Here is a 22137-nt window from a genome sequence, read left to right on the forward strand (position 1 = left end):
TTTCCCAGAAGGTAATGCAATAAGGAGAATGGTCACATGATAAATAGAGAATTGACAGAGATCAGACTGTGAATGAAATAGAAGAAAGAAAGTGGCAGTACAACTACCACCAGCACAGGCTATTTTAGGTATCTTCCATGACTATTTCCTTTACCTTAAAACACTTTCAGTTCACTGACAGGTATGTTATTACTTACACATCTTGATTTGATCTATTTTTCTTACAATTCTAATATATTACATTGACAAGCACAAATGTATATTAATATTTTAAACTGATTTAGCAAATAGCCCAGTAGCTCTGTTAAACCCAGTTTAGCTACATTAAAGTCCATAGTTACTTTGTATTTTTATACTGCCAGTATTTTAATATAATTTGTCCAACACAATAAATAAAAAGGCCTTCTTTGAAATATCACACTAATGTCCTCATGTCCGATAAATAAAATGATCCCTGCCAAATTTGTGAGCAACCTGTATTTATTATTCTTTGCAGCTCCAAAGGATTCTTTAAAGAGCAACGTACTAATGTTGCTGACAAAAAAACAAATTAAAGATCTCCACTCATTAACTGTATGTTGTTACTGACTACCTCCTACAACAAAAGTATAAAGAAACATCAGGAGCTGTAATAAATGCCTACATAGCAATGAATTGCTTTTCCCAGTGATCGTCAAACAGTAAGTTACCACCTGCTTGACCCAAAGTGTCTTTTTCTTTGACTCCAAACAATGTCCAGGCAGTGCAAAAAGTCATGTGAAGAATTTAAACACTCAACTCTTACTTAAGAGTGAGTTATTTGCTACTTACAGAACTATAGTTACTGTCATGCATACATTTTGCAGAACTGAAAATCAAACATTTTTCCAACGTCATCTTAATGTTGATGCAGTAAAAGAAAATGAATCCTTTTCTTCTTCTACAAGGAACCAAAACCAAGATGAACTGCTACTTTATTCCGCTGGGCAAAAAAGTCTCATTCTACTTCTATAAATGCAGAAAGAAGACCAATACATTTCTGCAGCCCATTTATGATAAGTATTCAGGTAAGTAAGAGCAGTAAAAGCGATCAGAGACAAACCGACGGACTGTTCCTGGCTTCAGGTTAGACTCAAGTGAAATTGTGGAACACAGCGTGATTTTGAATTAAACTACGTTTCCCTCTAAGCCTCTTAGAAAGTGAATCCCCAAAGGGTTTGCGAACCACGGCGTGTTTGAAATGAAGGCGTCCAAAGCCGGGTGAGTTTTGTACCGTGTGGGATTTCAAAACGAAAGCTTCAAATAGCACGGTCTCTGAAGGAGTTCTGCACCTCCCGTGATTTCCATTTTAGCTTTTAAAGATCCCCGTGAAACCATACACTGCGGGACACCACCACAGACAAGACGCTGCCAAAGTCCCGCCGTTCCCCCATCACCACCACCGCAGCAGCGCAGCGCGCCGCGGCGCCCCGGGCGGCGGCGGCGGCGGCGGCCGTTAGCGGCCGTTGGCGGCCGTTGGGCAAGGCGGGCGCGACTCGCGACGCCCCCGCGGCACGTGGCAGCGCGGCCGCTGCCTCAGGGCGGGAGCGCTGAGGAAAAACGAAAGTGAAGGGCGGGCAGGCGGGCGGCGGGGAGGGCGCAGGGGCTCCCCAGTGCCGGCGGCGGCGGCAGCGCCGCGCCGCTGCCGGGCGGGGGCAGGCAGACGGGTGGGTCGGAGCCGGCCGGCGGGGCAGGAGGTGTCGCTGGTGCCGCCCGGCGTGTCCGCAGTGTCTCCCCGGCGCTTTGTAACTTCAGGGCGCCGCCACAGAGCCCGCCCGGACGGGGCAAGGCTGCCGCGGGGGATGCGGTGCTTCATGCCCGGCGTGGCTTTCGTGCCCGCTTTGCTCGTCACCTGGTCCTCGGCCGCCTTCATCATCCCCTACGTGGTCGCCGTGCTGGGCGGTCACGTCGACCCCCTCGTCCCCTACATCAGGTGAGGCGGCGGCGGCGGGTCCGGCGGGGCGAGGGGCAGCGGGCGGCCCGGGGGCTGCGGGGGCTGCGAGCTGCCTGCAGGTGCCAGGTGCCAGGCGGCGGCCGCAGCCGGGAGGTGCCGAGGGACCCCCCGCCGCGGCCCGTCCACCCTGGGGGCAGGGGCTGAGCTCCCAGCACGGCTGCGGTGCCCCGGGACGGAAACGCACCGGCCGCGGAGCCGCGTGTGTGGCTCTGCTGTTACCGGCAGCGGCCGAGGGAAGGCCGGGGCGACAGCGCGGGTGCCCGCTGGGGGGCACCGCTCACCCCTCTAATGCTCACCGTTATCTGAGAGCCACAGGCCGACGGGTGTGGTGAAAAGGATCGTAAGGAGTTTTCTGCTGGAGTCAAAAGTATGCTGCAGGCGGAATCCTGGCAAAGCTTAGGTTGCCTGCCCTTTTAGTAAGTGGTGTCATAACTCCAGAAGTGGGCCAAAGTGCACCCGATGGTGACATGGCTTGAAGCCACAAACACAGATTTTTAAAAGCTCAGCATAGAAGTAATTGTAAAAGACTCCCCAAGGTATGATTACCTTCTGGTTTCTACCACCTCAGTTGTTCAAGCACATTTCTTTAGAAATCACTCCACTGATTTTGTTAACATTTACATCTAAATAATGAAGTTATTAGGCCTTAGCTCTTAATAGGTTAAAAGTGAGCCGTGAATGGGAGGATGGTTCAGATGTTTCAGAGGATCTGAAAAAGCTTTTCAAATACATGTTTCAAGATAGATTTAGACCCAGTTCCTTCAATGTCTTTACGGACATGCATAATTTCATAAGGCGGCTAACCTGAGTTATGCATACACGTAAATTTGCTTGAAAGTTTAAGTATGTGGTCATAAGTGAGATGTTGCAAATGGCACTGCAGCCCACAAGAAAGTTGACTTTCATTCAAAGCGAGCCAAAGAAAGCTGGGCTTCATGCTTATGTTAGCAGAACTTCCTAAGGTAGATTATCTGGCCAGATCTGGACTTGGCTCTCAGAAAGCTTTGTTCTTGTCCATTCACAAATATCATACTGCCTTACCTATTGTGGTTGTAGTTATGCTCTTCCGTGCAGATACATACACAGTATTACTGACACAGAAGTGCTTATAACCAGTGCAATTTATCCCTTGTACAGCAAGGAGAATAAACCATCTGATGTAACTGTGTCTATACTCAGAACACAGTTTGTGCTCAGAAGGATTTGGAGGTCCCCTAGTAAGAAACAGCTGAATTTGACAAAGGATGTTTCTTATTGTCACAGTGTAAGTCCAATCCTTGAATAAAATATATGAGCAAACTGGACACTTTTTTTCTGTATAACTGTTCTTTACATAGCATAGCACAGATATGCATAACATAGATATGTTGACTGTAAGTGTGATTCTTTTCAAAGAGCTAGCCCAAACCTACAAGTTGCAGCTCTGTAACTGATGAAGGTATCCTAGCTGTCATAGTTATATAAATATGAAGCTGTGTGCAGGTACAATCTAACTGAAAAAAAAAATCATTCTTATCTTTGAACTAAGAAATCACAATGAAAATCCACATACCCTTATAAAAACAACACAGATGAGACTGTCAGTGATTAAAAAATATTTCAGGCCCTCTTGTTTTACTAGTAAAAAGTGTTAAATAAGACAAATGTCTTGTGTATTTTAAATCCTTTTAACACAAAATTTGGGTGAAGGCTATAATCTTGACAATTGGTGAACAATTTTTAATACTTCTAAAGGCAGCTGATCTTGGTAGAAGGTGCATGCAATACTCTTGGGATAATATGATGACTCCTGCTAAATAGTTAGGCCAATAGTCATAACGTAGTTCATATTCTTATTTTATAAGTCATTGCCTTAGCCTAAGAAGCTGAATCCTGGAATTAAGAACATGATCTAGTGAAAACTTTGATAGTTGAGAAAGAGGAAGAATGTTGCAAAATTTCAGTTGTGCAATATCTTAAAATGAACTTTAAAAATAAAATGAAGTTTGTATGGGGAAACTCCAGTTAGACAAAGGAGAAAAATACTGACAAATTTTAGTTCAACATTTCTGAAATTCTTATTTATATTCCTCAAGTACCCTGTGTTTGTCTTGAGACAACTTGTTAATTTTATTTGTTTACCATGTAACAGCTGTCATAGTGAGAGAAAGGCCACATCTACCTTTGTCATGGAAACTGTACTAATGTCTTATCAAATAAACCATATAAACACATTTCTAGGTAGATGAAAATTAATATAATTTTAGTTATTCTTGCACCCGAGGCCTAGAAGAGCATTTGATTGTGCCCAGATGAGCTTTTTTTGCTCATGGTACTGAAAATCCAAACTAATTTGGATGTGCTGGAGTGACTACTTGGCGGTTTGAATTCTCAGTGAAAGACTTAAGGGAATTTCCCAAAAGATAATTGCTGTCAGTTGGTACCTCTAGATCAACCAGATCCCTGTAGGCAGAATATAATCTGCTAATTCCTATTTTAAAAAATTTGGGACTTCAGAGAGAAATAGTTTAACTTTATGATGGGCATATAGAAAATTTGAAGATGATGAGTCTTTTGGCCCTAAAATATTTACTCCCTTTCTCTTCTACTTTCTCTTCTTTCTTTCAACTCTTCAGAAGACTGTTTGTCTTAGAAAAATTCTACTTTTTGAGACGACGACACAAATACTGTCATTTTGATACCAGGTTGTTCATCTTTTCCATAATGGCTGTGCTCACTCTTGCACTATTGTAAATTAAATGAACGCAAGTTTTTGTTTCATATGTGCCATTTTATTTTTTTCTTTTTCATTAAAAACAATAGCTATCACTGAATACTTTTTTTTTTTCTCTGAAACTACAGACCAGAAAATCCCAGAAGTAAACAAAATGTATATCTAAGTCTTCATTTAGCGTTAGGGATTTTTTAGTAGAAAGTATGGTGATTGTGTCCTTAATAGTCCAGTGCCATACTTTGTAAATACATTTTAGGTATGATAAAATATTCTTGGTATGAAATTACTTGAAAAAATGCATCTAAGATTATTAAGTGTCAAAAACAGTAATACAAAATTCCCCTATAAAGCTTTAGCTTGAGAAAAGTTCGATTAAAACTGAATGGAGTTAAGGGCAATTTCAGGTTATTTGGATTGCTCTTATGATGTGAAGTGTTCCAAGAACTTCAAATGGCTGCTTTCTTTGCATGTGCCAATTCCATTCTCTGCTCACCTAAAGCCCTCCAAAAGCTTTGAAGTGATCACAGTCCAGTACTTAGCACAGAGCGGTTTCTGATTTGCAAAAGTCCTTCAAGATTGTCACAAGTGGCTCAGTTTTTAAGTGAAGTCCTTTGTCATATTTGTAAAAACACTCCAGAAAGATGAGGAAAAGATGTGAAATTCAAGGTTAAAAAATGGGTAAATGAAGCAAGGACTAAAATGATTTTTAGAAATGTCAAACAGAAAAGTGAGAGTCACCATATTGTTTCCCTCAGTTCCACTATCAAAGAGAAACAAGAACAATGCAGAGTGCATGTTGTAGCAAGTCTTCAGAAAGCATAACAAGAAGATATAAATGAATAGGGATTGCTAATGCTTGAGAAGTTGTGAAAACTTGTCTAAAAGCTTGGGTATCCCAAGCTTTTACTGTCTGAGGGTTTGGAAACAATCAAGTCAAAAGGAAATATAAGATTTACCTCTATTTGTTGCATCAGCTTTTCATAGAAAAGGATTCTTCTTACTCTTAGCTGACTGCCATTCTTGACAAATCAGTTTAGCAACTGATTACACAAACACTTCCGTAACATACATGGAGACTGAGAGAGAGTGTTGTTTCTAAGAAACTAAATCCTTTGATATGTTCTAGTTTTCTAGCATGAATAAACAAATTTTTTAAAAAGTTTCTTTAAAAATGGTTACCTATTTAGAGTGCTTTCTTTTTTGGATGCTACAGCTCAGGCATTCATTCTGAGCACCTGTCATTTCAGCTGCAGTCAGTGATAGGTTCAGATGCATAGCACTGAAAACTAATCCAGCCTCCCTATTGGAATCAGTAGGATTTATCTTCTCAAAACACATAAAAAGTCTTTAGCTGGTGTCTAATTAGACACCTAAGAAAACATTTCATTCTCAGAGCCTTTGCTCAGTTTCCACCTAACTTTGGCATTAGCTAAAATCCTTACAGATTTAGATTTCTGACAGTAAAGTTCCTTGGATGCATCTGTTTACACACACACACACACACGACCATGCCTCTTGGCGTTGGTGACTAACTGAGAACCCAGCTCACATCTGAGCTCTGTAAGGATTTACAAACTACATGTTTTCAAGTGGCTTGGCTGTCAGAACGTGATCTGATAGATATTCTCAGACTGGCTGCACTTTAGACGAGACACAATAGGGCAAAGAGGCGATGGTATCACACTTATTCCTATTTCAGCGGAGCACTCACCTAGTATAAAAAAATCCTGCTTGAGGGGACTTGAACCCACATACTCCCAGAAGTATGCCCTTCCCACTAGGCAAGAGCTTTCTCTGGTATGTGTATTTGTGTGGGTGTTTGCACATATGCAGGGAAAGAGGGGAAAAAATTCTCTGAGTGTTCTTTGTTGAGGATGTTCCATTTTCTATATAACATATTTTTCATATAAATATATATATATGTATGCATACATATACATTCTGTAGATATTCTCTCACTCATGCTTCATCTGACTGGTCCAGTGAACTTCCAATTATTTCCTGCAAAGGGGAACAGCTTTAGCAGAAAAGACTTACAACACCTCAGGCCTAGAGTACTCTTAAGCTATATCTACACTAGTAAATTAAACAATGCCTAGAAACTTTCCCAGGTATTGGAATGCAGTTGCTCTCCTGGGGTAAAATCCTCTCAAATCAGGAAATTAAACCCAATTCTCTTAACATTTTAATATGTCATTTATGTAACCATTATGTCATTCATGAGCAAAGTATCCCAATCCATCGCATCTCTACACATTGCATACACAAAAGGAAGAATACAGCTCAAATACTATGCTCTAAAACTATGTTTTCTTTCTAAAAACAAAGATTCAGTAATACAAATAACCTTAAGTATAAAGTACGTGACATTCCAATTTATATGTTTACAGCAGTTCACACAGGTGACATTACTCTTGGGGTTTCATGTGTACATCTTATTTGTGTTTCACAGATTTCAATTAACTTTTAATTTCTTCTTTCTCTTCTTGCTTTAGTGACACAGGAACTAAACCTCCAGAGAGTGGTATCTTTGGTTTTATGATTAATATTTCATCACTTTTAGGTATGTATAATGTACTTGGTCTGAATACAATAGAGAAATGAAATCTAGCAAAAGCTGTCTGCTTATATTTCAGTTCACACAAAATTCTACAAAAAACGTACTCCACAGACTTCTGATAATATCATCCAGATGGAAGCAATATCCAGAGGGCCAGTTCCTCGTGGCCAGTAAGTGAGGAGGTGTTCAAAGCATTTCTTCCGTGTCTGAGGAGCATCTCATCAGTGCAATGTAGTCAATGCAGCTGAAAATAATAAGTGGAAGAAAGATGGCATAATTAGTGTGCACCAATTGTATCTCTGATGTAGGGAGGCGTTAGGTTATAGGGTACCATGGAAAGGAGAAAAACAGTGATGGAACAACACTTGGCTTCCTCTGTGAGATGCTTACTCCTCCACTAAATATCTACAGAATCTGAATCAGGAAGTATGGCATTTCCTCTTCACTTTTAGGGAATGGAGGATAAAGAGCTGTGTAACTCTGTGTACACGTACTCCCTAAATAACCTTCATGGAAAATTAAAATCCAATATTTTACCTTCTCTAAGGGTCTCATTCAGGCACAGTGACTTGGTGTGTTGTGTATAACATCTTAGTGCCTTGACAAAGTTACCTAATTTATTTTCCCAGCTGTATATAGACTGAAGCAGTTTTGTGTTGTCGAACTGTTATAGTATTGTTCTTTATAGAATCCAGTGTAAGAGATACATGATCATTGAACAAAATCTGTTTTTTTGTTTTTTAGGTGTAGCTACAATGTACATCAGATATTTAATAATAGAAAAGCAAAATGAGTCATCACACTTTATTAGTTCTTCATTCAACATACTTTCATTAAGTATTGGATTGATGGGTTGTGTTGGAATGGGCATTGTTGCAACTTTTCAGGTATGATCATAAATTTCTGATCATAAATAAAATTTAAGTTGTTTTAGCAGTTAAACAATCAAATAGATTAGAATGGTTAACATTATCCCAGTGTGGATACTTGGCAAAAGGAGTAAGGACTTAAGGACTGTCTTGCTCCTGACTTCTTTTAGTTGCTTTAAAAAGACATGTTTTGTTTCTCCTTGTAAACTAGATTTTTTGCTTGTACAGTAAGGGGTTTTGTGTGTGCTTGTCTTGTAACATGTCTATACCAGAAAATACCTTACTATAGATTCTTTTACTATAATAATTTTTATTATGAAAGTTTTAGTATAGAAAGCTTCTGCTACTAACAGTTTAGTTTGCTTACAGTCAGCTAGGGCAGAATAATTCATACTTGCAAAAGCACCTTTATCTTCACATGGATAGTAGTGCACACATTAGCAGCATTTGCTACAGAATAAACTAGATTTAGCTGACAGGTTAGCACTTTGAATACAATATTAGCCCATTGTTCTGAGCTTGGAGGGGCTGCGGTAACCATTAATTCTTTTGATAGAGCCATTTAGAATTGCCACTTACTTTGCCAGAAGGGGTAAGACATCTCATTATAAATCATAAAGAGAGTCCAGCCATCAGTGTCTGAAATAAAATTCAGTGGAGAGGGAAAATGCTGACACAAACGATATTCCTTTCACCTTTTCTAGTGAGCAAGCATGTAATAAGGTAGATTCTGTCTGACACAAGAAAGGGGTTAGGACAATTCCACTGAAAAATTCAACTCAGAATCAAGTCAAGTTTAACTGGCAGATAGTATAAGATGTTTCCTTTAAATCTATGGAAACAGCTGATTTATTTCTTTTAAAGGATGGTCTACCTTGGGGAACTTTTTGGTAAATACTGTTGTGCTCATATAGTGAGCTGACCATGTGCAGTCACCTGTAATGAAGGATCTGAGAAGGCTAGTAGTAGACAACCAAAGAATGCTAAGGAGAAATTGAAAATAAAGATTCTCAGGGCTTCAGCAGCCAATATAGTTTTGCATGTAGTTGACATGATATTTTCAGACAAAAAAACCTCTCCACCTTAGACTGGTATCTTGCTCTTTTTAATTTTGCCTCCAGGCAGTGGGTGGACAGCAAACACTATAGGTGCTGCAGTGTTGAAGCATGTGCTGCAGTGTTGAAGCATGTATTCTACTTTTAAAATATCTGTACTCTTACTGATTAGATTTATATGTGGCACAAAAAAAATCACTTGTTGGGGAACAGTGTCACTTGACTGAAACAGACAACAAACCCAGCTTCAATAAGACAAATCAAATATGCAAAATAGCTTGGGAGAGTTGAGGAAGTAGAAACTTTGGTCCTAAAGTTTCAAGAGGGGCCCACTGACAGTAATAATATTGATTCTTATCTATTGTTTGTCATTGCCTGTTCATAGACTCCTTCCTCTCTTTAATTTTTCTTTCCTCTGCTTTGACCTTACTTTGCATGTTAGGTGCAGCTTGTAGGAGAGTTTCAGAACACATTAAGGATCTAATGTAGCTAAGGATCTAATCTAGCAGATTTTTAAGCATGCCTAATTGGCCAGAAAGATGGAAATGGCAGATTACAAGTCTTGGGTCTTTCAACTGTACGGTATAGTGAGGAACTAGTGAACAGTACACTCTTATCCCCATTTACTAGTAGAAGAACTGAGACATGGAGAGGCTGTGAGGTTTGTTCAAGGTCAGGTGATTGCTCAAGGTCAGGAAACCAAAGCAGAGCTGGAATTAGAAGTTATGTTTCTTTAGCATTCAGCCTAGTCCTGTAACCAGTGGGTCATGCAGGAAATTAATATCCATGTGCACTGTTTGTTTCTTAATACTCATTTTTCCCCAGCTGGTGAGCTAACTCCATATCTGAGTACTGTAGTAGAGCTGATTGACCCTATGGGGTGTCAATTTATTTTCTCTCTCCCCAAAGCAAAATATCTAGTTTATTAAAAAGACTTCAGTGTGAAATTTCACTGTGAATATTTAAGGTTTGCTTTTATTTATACAAATCTAATGCCATCTGTGGTGAGTCTTTTAAGTAGCATAATTGGGGGGAAAATTTTTTCCCTCCTTTTGCTTTAAGGTAGGATATGATAGGCAACACGGAGTTTTAATGGCACCGCTCTCTGAAAACTTACCAAAAATGAGAAAAAGAGTGGGAGAAAACACTAGCAGTGTGTCCTCTAAAAGCAAAAGAGAAAATAAGCAACGGTCATGAAGAAGTTGTTTGTTTTCCGCTTTAAATAACACAATGCTTGAAATACAGAAATTAAAGACAATGGAAGAATAGCATTAAAAAGATGATTGGTCATGGAAGAAAAAAACTCTCAGCCCTTAATGAATAAGGCAAAGTAAAAACCCAGGTCTCAGTGGGTGTGTTTTGCCTTCTAAATATTACACATGATTAAAAGAGAACTCCCTATCTTTGACTAGAAGGCTTAGGAGGTCTACAGCACCAGATCTAGCAACGGTTGCCACAGTTCTGTAGGAGTTGTGTGTGATGTGGTTTGCAGGGAAGCTCTGAGAGCTTGGTAGGAACAAGAGTGAGAGTTATGTTAGAAAAGTTCTATATATTTTCTACGGGGCTGAATGCAAAGCCAAAGTTAAGCTTGCCTAGTGCTTTCCGTACGAAATCCTGTTGTTCCTATATGGAAGGCAAAAGGTAGGACAGGAGAAGAAAATGCAAGTATACATAAGAAGCCACTTAAATACCTTTGTGAGGTATTTAACATGCTTTAAAATCTGACAGAACTTAATACATCACAGGAGATAGAGAGGAGAGTGAGAAGGAAGAAGAGCACAGGGAAAGAAAATAAAAACATATGAAGAAAATCACCATTAGAAGAAAAAGAAAACTGTGTCCTCCAGCCAGGAAGGATATTAAAATATATAATAAGAGGATATTGATGTGTTTTCATGAAACACTAAAATAGAACTTTGGTGGGGCAGATCATAGCACATGTTTTGGTATGGTCTTGTGGTAGAAAACAGCTTTAAAGCCAGCTTATATATGTCTGGCGTTGGATTCCAAGGTGTCATATGTTAGTATTTCTGATTTTTTGAAACATTTAGAGTCAAAGAATTTCTGTGGAATCTGTATGTGTTTTATTACTGGAAGTTCTACTTTTTTGTGTTTAAAGAAAGAACCTTCCATAAGTAGGGTATTACAAAAATAGAGGCCACATGTAGTGATACAGGAGTTTTATCCTCGCTCCCACCTGATGGAGAAATTGAATAAAAGTGGCTGATGATGTGAGAAAGCGTAAAAAGGCTGAATAGTTCAAGGACGGTTGACAGTGGAAGTCCTTCATATCAAGAGCTTATTTGGGGAAATGCTTTTCTTTAAAACATATAATTAATTTTCTGCCAACTCATTTCCTGGAGCCTTGTGGCTGGCCACTGAAGGGGAGGATAGAGCTATAACAGTCTCAGTTTAGATCAGCTCCCATGAAACCTCACTATTAGTTCAAGTATGGCCACACAAATACAGATTCAGCTTTCAACATAAAAGGATGAAAATTTTTGGCAGAGGAGAGCGAAAAAGGAGGTAATGAAACCTCTTAAGGAAAACACAGTCCAGTTCCTGTTTGTGCAAATAGGAGTTGGTAATAGTCCAATTGTTATACAGCATTAAAACTGATCTGTGCTTTTCCATGTTCTGACTTTGATCTGCTGACTTTGGACATGGTTAGAAAGCTACTCTTTCTGCTTTATCTTTCATCTTAGCTGTGTGGACTCTTGGGAGAAGGGACTGTGTCCTGCTGTGTGTTCATGCCCAGCATAATGTGGCTACAGTCTTACCTGGGCTCAATGACTCCTACCACTGTACAAGATACAAGTAACAGCTAACCACTGTGCTGGTTCTCTTTCCAGGAGCTGTCTGTTCCCAGTGTCCATGACATAGGAGCTTTGGTGGCATTTGGCTCTGGTGTTGTATACATTACACTTCAGTCTATTATCTCTTACAAGTCCTGTCCGCAATGGAATACTTATCTTGTGTGTCACATAAGGATGGCCATATCTGTAATATCATGTGTTGCTGTCATTCCCAGTATCCTTTATGGTGTATATCACTGCTTTCCCTTTACATGGTCGTGGTTTTCCTTTTAAGTTAAACCATTGCTGATAAAGGATGAAAATGAGATTACAGTCTGTTCTTTCTTAGGGTTTATACTTCTGCTGTAATAATGCATATAGCATGCTGAGGCACTCCTGGTGACATGAAGGTGAACTTCAGGGCCTTTCAAAAAACTGTATCTCGGCTTTTGGTGGTATATTTAAGTCTAATGCCTCAGCGTTCTTCATAGGAACATACAATACTTCAGGTTGGAAGGGACCTCAGGAAATCAGCTAGCCCAGTTTCTTAACCTCCTTCACTTTATGGAGAAAAGCCCACAATAGCAGGCACAGCTTCTAGAATGAACCTAATGCACGTACATGTAAAATACAATCCAGTCTAATTTTAGACTAACACATGCCTAACGTCAACCACTATAATCTATGCTATAATCTGCTGCTGATTGCTTGCATAATGGCATCCATTATATTTTGCAGAGTATTTTTGGCAGAATGGACAGGAAAATGGGTGTAAATATAGGATGATGGATTATTTGGTCTCTAAACCAAACGACGGCAGCTTTTTGTCTGTGCCAGTGGCCCCCAGCCTTTGATATTCCACACGTAGCAGTACTGAGCAAGAATGTGCCACGGGCAAAAAATGTTTTTCTCCCTTTTGAATATATGGAGGCTGCCAACAGCCTGGAAGGGTCTCAGAGCAGCATGTTACCCTTCAGTTGGGAAACTCCTGCTGTGTATCTTTGTCTTCCTGACTAAATCTAATAACCAAATTCACATTGTTGTAAGAAGAGCAGAGTAACACCATATTTTTAAGATTCTCTTTTATGCACCATATATACATATACTAAATGCAAAGGGGCAAATGTCACCCTTTGATACACATATGCACTCATCTTCTCATTGATAAGTATCTCTGAAGACCCTGTTGCATCAGATGAAACAGCATGCAATTACTAAAGTGATTAATTAATTCAGAAAGCAGAATATGATTCAGCATTCTTATGTCCTCAGTTCCTCTTGTTCATAAAAGTGAAATTCTTAGTTTACTATATGACTTGACCTATACTTCAGTGCAAGCTATCAAGATCTATAGTTTTTACTTTCACAGCTTCTCTGTTTCCTAGTGGTGAATGTCCAAAGTATATTGCATGGCTAACCTGCACTGCTATTATGAAATTATCAAGTGCATTCATTTACCTGCTGTCTCTTGTCAATGCATTTCTTGAAACTGGTTTAAAGTATAGTTATTTCTAGTAGCCTTACCTGTGAGAAAAGATTAGAAAGACTCATTTGTAAACCTGTTAGCAGATCTTTCACTGGGAACACTGAGCTATATATGTTATGATATTTGGAAACAAATTTGGACTGAAATGCAGAACCTAAAAAGGCAGAGTTGGCAAATTCTGTACAGACATTGAAAACAAAATAGTTGGTGACATATCACATGATTTGTGACATTGCATTGTTTTCTTCTGATGGGAACTGCAGGAACAAGTTGCAGGAACAGGAATTTTATATGAAATTATTGCAAAAGAAACAACTTATTTTTTAATAAGAAAAGGTTTAAGTCATAAAGCTTATTTTTTATACAAATAAAACATTGAAATTTACAGAGTGATAAAACTGTGATTTGGTTATGAGCCCACTGCATTGTTGATGTGTTGAGATTGATTGAGAAGATAATGTTTCTATATAAATTAATTGTCATTAACTACTTGATCTGACCCACAGAAACCAAATCTACCAAAAATAGTTTATCTCTGACAATTATTTTATTTTTTTAATTAGTTGTAGAATAGTGAAGCATATGTAGAAGATTTTTCTATAAAGAATATGAATAAGCTGTAGAAAACCAGATCACTACCTATGGAGCTGAACTGAAATTCAGTACAGCAGTTGACAAATGAACCAAAGTGAAACTAATTTTTAAATTTCAGACTGAAAATTTGTTGGGTTTTCCTCTCATCATGATGCTGCCTTGCTTTCAGTGCTTGACTGTTTGGTACCCGGTACCCTGTTTACTCCTAACCAAAAGTAGAACTGTTGTCCTGAGAATCTAATTTCCCTTTCTTCCTCTTTACTTTGGGATACACAACATTTCCTTTAAGCCTAAGCTACTGGTTTGGATCTTGTTGGTTGGTGCTCAACTAGAAGGCTTCATTAAATAACTCCCCTAGAGGCTCACTCAACACACTGATGGGCTTTTCCAACAGCTTGCTAGAATCAGTCACCTGATTGCTTTTATTGGGCTCTAGGTGATCTGCCAATGACAAAAAATGATCACAGCAGATCATCATGTCAGCCATCCAGCTGCAAGCTTTTGGTTTCAGCAGCTATGAAAGGGCTTTTAAAGAGGGCCCCAGTCCTTAGCAAAAATTTTTTTAAAAGTCAAGGCACCTACTGTGGACCTATGGAAACCAACATGTTTCTTCTTGCAATGCAGGAACTGCTTCCATGGTTCAGTCACGAATGTGATCTAAGCTTTTATTTCTCCCTGCTGAGAATATCTCCCTTTGCTTTCTGTGCTTTGGAAGAACCACCAGAACCCTTTATTTATTCAGAGATAGGTTTTGATTGCTGCTATTAGTTACCTTTAAAGAATGTTTCATTTACTTTTTTTCTTAATGTTTTGATTTGACATTCTGGTTGTTCAGGATCTCCTGTATTTCAGAAGGGGTAGATGGGGAGTTTTATAAACAGATGTATTTTCACTGTTAATCATTAAACTTCTATGGTTTCCTTTACACTTTTTTTTCCAGTGATTGTTTTTGCTTCGCAAATTTCCATGACAAAAATTCATTGGATTCCAAGTGAAAAGGTAAAATCTCATTAAGTTATGAACTTAATCCTGTATCATATTATCTTGGGTGTGCTCTTATGTTTACCTAAAAGTGTATAGCGTGCAAACATCTCAGAGAATTTAAATAGTACATTATCATAAATCTCACCAGTTTTACAATATTCATTTTCTGTTATTTCTTCATTAGAAAACTGTCTGTGGCTTATTAAAATCACTGATTGGCAAATCGTAAGAAACTTACCCATACAACAAATTGTAAAAAAACAAACAAACCCCCAAAAACCTTTTTGGAAGTGAGTTATTCTACTTCCTTTTGCAGTCACATTTCTTGAAAATGAACTTAATACACATGAAACAAAAGTGGACTTTCAACTTGATTCTGTTTTTTTTGTTGTTGTTGTTTTACAACATTGGCTTTCTCGCTTTTTCACCATTCCTGTTAAAATAATCTTTACTATTGTGGTAAACATTGCGGGTCTGATATAAGGCATACTAAAGTCAGTATCAGGCATTTGAATCAATTTCAGTGGTCTTAGAATGATACCTGTGAAAGATAATTTTTATTTTTGGACAAACTGTACCACATGAGGGTGGACTTTCTCCAAAAATCAAGTTAAATAATATATTGAATGCGTCTTGCCAGAAGAGTTTAATAAAAGCAAACATGGCAAATGTACTTAAGGAAAACACTGGCAAGGCAGCTGTGAGATAAATCTTCACAAGTTAGATAATTTCAGTAATATCTACCCCTTGAGTTTGTTTCTTTGCTGGTGATGCAAGGGATGCAAAATGTTTTCAGTGAAACAGATGGCATATTTTGGCTGAAAAGAAACACTGTACATTCTGTTTGTGTCATATTAATGGGTCTTTTATGATGGTCTACTTAAAAACAAAAGTCTTGTGAGGAAACGTCAAACAAGGGTGACCATCCATTTTAAAACATCCTGAGTGTTTACTGTAAGGGATAGTAGTATTCAATTCAGCGGCTCTGAGTAAAAGCTTTGAATGTGGGCCACTGTATTCCGCTTTGATATCCTTCACATAAGAACTAAACATTTTCGAGGTAAAAATTATATTCAAGCTATTTTTTGATCCTGTACTAATTGTAGTTTTCTTGTACTATCTTTCAAGTTAGTGTACAATACATATTGCTTAATGGTAGCATATGCAACCTTGATAAATATACTCATTATTCTCTAAAGACTAAATCTGTAATAACTTTTATACAACAGGATATTGGGATGATTTTGATGAGTCATAAGTCCTTAGAATGTTTGTTGAACTTACAAAAGGAAACTTTCCTCTATTTGCTCATTTAAAAATGTCTTTATAAACACTTGATCTAACTGCAAGTGAAGTGGCCTGAAAAATCAGATTTCATTTCCATTTGAAATATAACAACATGACATTCTGCAACAATACCATTTGTCATATATTTTGTAAAACAAACACAATGAATTCTTCAAGGGAAAAATATACTTAATTTTACTGAGTATATATTGCCTATAAGATTGCTACTTTTGTTATTGCTTTTTTTTCATTTATCTTATTGGTGGTATAAGCTGTGTGTATTTGAATACACTTGTGTGTATTTGAATCTTATTGCTTTGTTTAATTATGGTAGAATTGAAACCCCTAATCAAAGGACTGGAAGTCTATTACGCTATATGTTTCATAAGCACAGAACACATCTCCAAATCATTTACACTTGGAAGTTAATGGATTTCTTTCTCTACTCATTCACTGTCTTTTAAGGATCAACTTTTCAGAGCCCCAGAGCCCTCAACTCCTGATGGATTTACTGTGAACTCCCAACACCTTACTCCCTTTTGGCATCCTAGGACTCTATGTAATTGATGTCCTGAAAAAAACCTTTCAAACATTCATCTTCAGGGTTCACAGACTTAGAAGTTGTCATCCACAATAATTAGTAACCAAATATAAAAACTGATTTCATGCCATAGACTGAAAAATAGGACTAGAATGGTGTTTGTAACTAATGGATTTTTATTTACACATACATTTCTAAGATTCACATCATTCTGAATCCCTTTTTCTTAATCAAAGTAGTAAGAAAAGGATAATGCCAAAAGTTAGTGGTCCCCGTATTTCAAAGTATTTCTGCTGTGTACACTAATGAGAATTTCCTTTTTTTTTTTTTTAAGCATTCCACAATTATTTAGCTTAGCTGTTTTATTTGAATGTTTCTTTTATCTCATTCCATCAGGATTATGTTTATCATTTTGTGAGTGCGATTTGTGAATGGATAGTGGCCTTTGGTTTTATCCTCTTCTTTTTCACCTTCATTAGAGATTTCCAGGTTGGTATCTACATATTTTGGCAGTGGCTAAGAAGTGCTATGAATTTTGTTGTAATAGCAAATGCAATAGAAAGTTACCATTCTTAACTGAGCTAGAAATATCAAAGCTATACACAAAGAAATTTTGTCACTTACAGAGCTGATTTCTGTCTACCTAATGAACATTTTTCCTCTCAGTTTTAAAATATAAAAATAAATGTAACAAAAAAGTTTAATAGATGTCTGCAGTAAGCAGTGCCACTAAAATTGCATTTCTTTCTACCTGTGGCATTTTCTGTAATAATTCAGTGCATTTCAGCCAGAGCTGTTTCTTTTCTTTTAAAAAGTTACACATTTTGATGTATGTTTCTTCATAATGTGAAGAATACCAAATACTGTATAAATAGCATTGACATGAAAACCTTCTGGTGTGGATAGCTGGATATATGTTACAGATAGTTCAGTTTCTGGTGATGCATCTAAACCGATTTTAAGGAAGAGAAAATATTAGATTATTTAAAAAGAACATGCCTTTATATGATTTGTAAAAGGCATGACTTGAGCTTATTTTCTTAAGCTTTCCCTCTCCAACCCTTGCTGTTTACACGGTATGTTCTACGTGCAGAGTTTCAAGGGTTTTTGGTTCCATACAGGGATACAAAATGATAAAAATATTAACGTGTCAAATGTAACTTTGGCAAAAGAACTTTGGGGGGGAAAAAAAAAAAAACATTGCTCCTGACAAATGCCATGTGGAGATTTGAGGACAGAACCTCCTGGATATTGCAGGAGGAGTTAAGAGGATTATGGCCTCCGTGTTTTTCTGACTTTTGGATATTCAAGTTCCCCATAACATTGTTGGATCTTTGCAAAAGTGGAGAGGGGACCTTAAGGTAGAAAAGACTGAGAACTGCTGTTTTATATCATAATTACACAGATTAAATGAGTCAGTAGTAAGCACTGTGAATGTCATATCCCATAGGTCTTTCATGAATACCATTTATGACATTGCCTCTCACAAATCCCAGAAAGTTAAAAACTATAAATCCAAATACTTGCATAACTGCACAACCGATGAGGATCACATATGTGGGCCAGTGGGTGCTGTGATAAATTGCTGGAAACCATATCCAGGAATTGTGGAGATGGGGAAGGAGGAAGACTAGTGAGAATCCCTTAAGTCCTTTGTCATAAAACCAAAGCTTGAGATCAGATCATGCAAGACTTTGTTATTAATTTATTTGCTTCTTTGCTTATGCACTTGCTCAGCAGGGAAGTAGTTAACATATATAGAAATCAGTGTTCAGCTAAAGATTCAGAGTTAACATACACTTTACTAACTGATATTATGCATCTCTACACCAGTTTACATTTGGTTGATGGTATGGGGTAGACCACAGCTGTAGGACTCTTATTAAAATGGTTAGATTCTGCAGAACAAGTCACATTCCAAAAAAAGTCTTTGTTCAAATTTACACAATGAATTACCTTAAAGAAGTGTAATTGCCTTCCAAAACTGACAAAACTACTGAAGTAGAAATGATTATTACAATACAGAAATTATACTTCAAAATTATAATGACACCTCAGAAAACAAAATTTTCACCATAACATTTACCATTTGTCTCTTCGGATATTTATTGCCAGTCCATCACGCTCTGATCTCTATACATAGGATGGTGTCTGTTTTATCAACAGGAAGACTTTCCAATGTTGGTGATACAATTTGCAGACAGTGCTATAGTCTTCAGAATAGCTGAATTAACAGATAGGGCTGCTTCGAATCACAGATCCCAGTGTTCAACATTAAAAGTTTAACCAAATATAAACACTGTGCACATGATAAATATTAGAAAGCAATATAGTTAAAATAAATAGAAAATGTAGGCCTCTTACCTTAATTTACAGGCTATGAAACAGTGTGAAATCTAATGTCAATATTTGACAATGACAGATTATATCTTACCAGAGCACTGCAGTGGGACAGTGGGATTTTTAGATTCCATCCTCTTACTGTCCTAACCACTCCATACAGAAAGCCAAAACATTAATTCATAAAACCTTTTAAACACCAAGTTCTGAGAAAAAATAACCCTTCCCTTTTTCATTTCTCACAGTATGTATTTCACTTAAACATGCTTTTTTGTTATATCTCCCCATGCTTTATATCACAGAACTTTGAAATTAATTTCTTAGGCTGATCTTGCTGTGTTTTTCTTTTAGAGAGCTTCTTTAAGTATATCAACAGAAATGCATGAAGACTGCTGATTCTGGAGAAAATTATATTTTGTATAGATGAACATTTTAGGATTGTTTTTACTTACATAAAATGTTGCAGAGGAAGAGGGATTTTCAAAGATGAAGAACCCGTACCATTAATTCTGCAACATTCTACAATAGCATCCAACAAAACATTTTAAATTCTAGCAATATTCCTGCATTTCCTTCCCCCTGGCTGGGGCTCTCTTTTTATAATATTTTGTAACTTTCTTGTTGTTTGATATAGTAAAACTACTATAATAGAAGAAATCTGTAGAAGCACTTCAAAGGCTTTTGAAGATGTGGACCTCCTCAGCTCTGCTCTTTTGGACATATCCATATTTTTTCATTTGTTATGTTCTGATTAGTGGCATTAGTTTTAAACTTGAGAAAGTACATTTTTCAGATAGTTCGCAAAGTCTAAAGAAAATGGAAAACACTAAATTCATTGAATTCCTACTCTGTTAAGTTGTAAAGACTGTGTGAAAGAAGATGTGAGCAGAAGCAGGCATCTTTGTTTCAAGACTGGAACTTAACAGTTAGTGGATTGCGATGCTATGCTACATGTTTCTGACAATGGACACTGTATACAACATAAGTCCTAGGAGAAGTTTAAACTATACTGCTTGCAAGAATGTTTTCTAATCGTCACTGCAATGAATGTTGTAAAAGTCTACCCTCTCTTTCCCCTCTATCCATTGCTGGCCATAGGAAGCTTAAAATTGAAGGGAGAATAGAAAGGAACAATGAAATTATATTTATGCAAGACCTAGTAAAGGGAAATCTTACTGCCATTTGGTTAATTCGGAGCAAACATTTTCCAGTGTGTGTTTTAACCTACAATGATAGAATGAAGAGAGCCTTCGCAGAGTCTTTGGGAGTGAATGGAAAACAAGAAGAGGCACTGGAGTCCTCAGATATATATATATTTTTATACATATATAAAACTGGAAAATCCTGGAGAGCTTCTACAGTTAAGATATGGCATATTTGCTGCTATAAACTTCTGTGATGAAAGGATTGGAAAGGAACTTTATGGTACTAACTGAAAAGTCAAATGTTATAAGTATGTGGAGGCAAAATAGTCTTTCATGGGCTGATTCACTACCTCCATTTAATGCACTAACCACTCAGCTATCAATCAAGTTCTGTGAAAATTACAATTGCCATGCTGTATCACAGTTTTATGCAAAAATTGATCATTTTCAGTTGCTGATTTTCCATGAGATAAAACAAATGTTTCCTTTGGAAAGTGCTGTCTAAGACGAGTCATCTGTTGATATTTCCTTTAATGTGTATTTTAAACTGTACCAAATTCAGCTGTTTCACAAATTAGAGAGTCTGTGTTTTCTTTATATGGTCATCCAAATAAAAATAGTGAGAATGTTTTCCACTGGCAGCTTTATTTTCTATAGCATTCAGGTTATCTTGCAGGGGTTTATAATTATGATCATGTTGCAAATCAAATCTAGTATAGATTGATGCAAGAATTGTGTCATGCTGATTAGGTGTCCTAGAAAGGGCACACATTCCTTAGAGTGCCAGGTCAGAAATACTTTTATACCTCACAAGAAAATGTATAACAACCATATAAAAAGTGACAACGTTATTTTAAGGGTCATGTTAAGAAAAGACCATTTTTCTTAGCATATTGTATATTTTTCTCTCAACTCTTTATTTCTAGCTTTCTCAAACTCATGTATAAGAAGCTTGAACTTGTTATTTCAAATTTTATCAGATTTCAGCTCAATTTACAGAACTTTTTACAAGGATAAATGAAATCTGTTAATTTGAAGTTCAGTCTTATCTAATATTTAGGGTGTTTTTACAGTGAATCCAAGTCCATTTACACAAGAAAAGAATTCTTTGTTTTGCTCTGATTTAAATAGGAATCACCACAATAAATATCACTAGTTGTAAGGTACTGAGAGAACGAACACTGAAGAAAGAGCATTAAACAATTCCCCATAAGAGGCACCTGAAACAGGCTCATACTTAGTCTCTTAGTACCCTGTCTTCCTCAAAATAATCCATATTCAGTCTGCCAAGCTTTACAGTGTTTACAATTTCTGAAAGAAAAAAAAAGAACTTTTTCAGAGACAGTGGCTGAATGAAGATAATTTCTTTGCTGAAATCAAAGTAATTCAAGTATTCAAGCACTAATGTAGCTGAATGAAATCATTCAACCTTTTTGTGCTTTATCATGATGCGTGTTATATGAGTTACATTTATGACCAAAAGAATGCATCATCAACAATTTACTTTGTTTAATTCATTAGGCCGAAAACATCAGCATGCCTCAACATATGGATTCAGACAAAGGATTATTACTCTTTAATTTGTGTAGTGAACAAATACTGAAAACACTTTGATATTTCTCTGGCTCCAGGCATCAAGATCTTTTCAACCAAGATCCTAATTTTTTTTTTTTTCACTTGAAAGATGACATATGGCAAGCAATTAAAAAAAAAAATTCTACCAAGTTGTATCATTTTAGCTGTGGATGTCTCTTGTAAAATGATACTAATAAATTTGTTACACTCAAGTGATCTCT

The 22137-nt window shown here is 37.3% G+C and overlaps 1 protein-coding gene across 1 annotated transcript; it reads left to right on the forward strand.

The window, feature by feature from the left end:
• The first annotated feature begins 1693 nt into the window (after nt 1–1693).
• Nucleotides 1694–20960, forward strand: DRAM1 (DNA damage regulated autophagy modulator 1). Its single transcript, XM_067289870.1, has 7 exons — nt 1694–1951; nt 7181–7248; nt 7990–8132; nt 12022–12199; nt 14985–15043; nt 17253–17345; nt 19548–20960. The coding sequence occupies exons 1-7, from the start codon at nt 1821–1823 to the stop codon at nt 19590–19592; spliced, it is 717 nt and encodes a 238-aa protein (XP_067145971.1). The 5' UTR covers nt 1694–1820; the 3' UTR covers nt 19593–20960.
• The last annotated feature ends 1177 nt before the right edge of the window (nt 20961–22137 follow it).

Source organism: Apteryx mantelli, chromosome 1 (genome assembly GCF_036417845.1).
Source record: "Apteryx mantelli isolate bAptMan1 chromosome 1, bAptMan1.hap1, whole genome shotgun sequence".
NCBI classification, from domain to species: Eukaryota; Metazoa; Chordata; class Aves; order Apterygiformes; family Apterygidae; genus Apteryx; species Apteryx mantelli.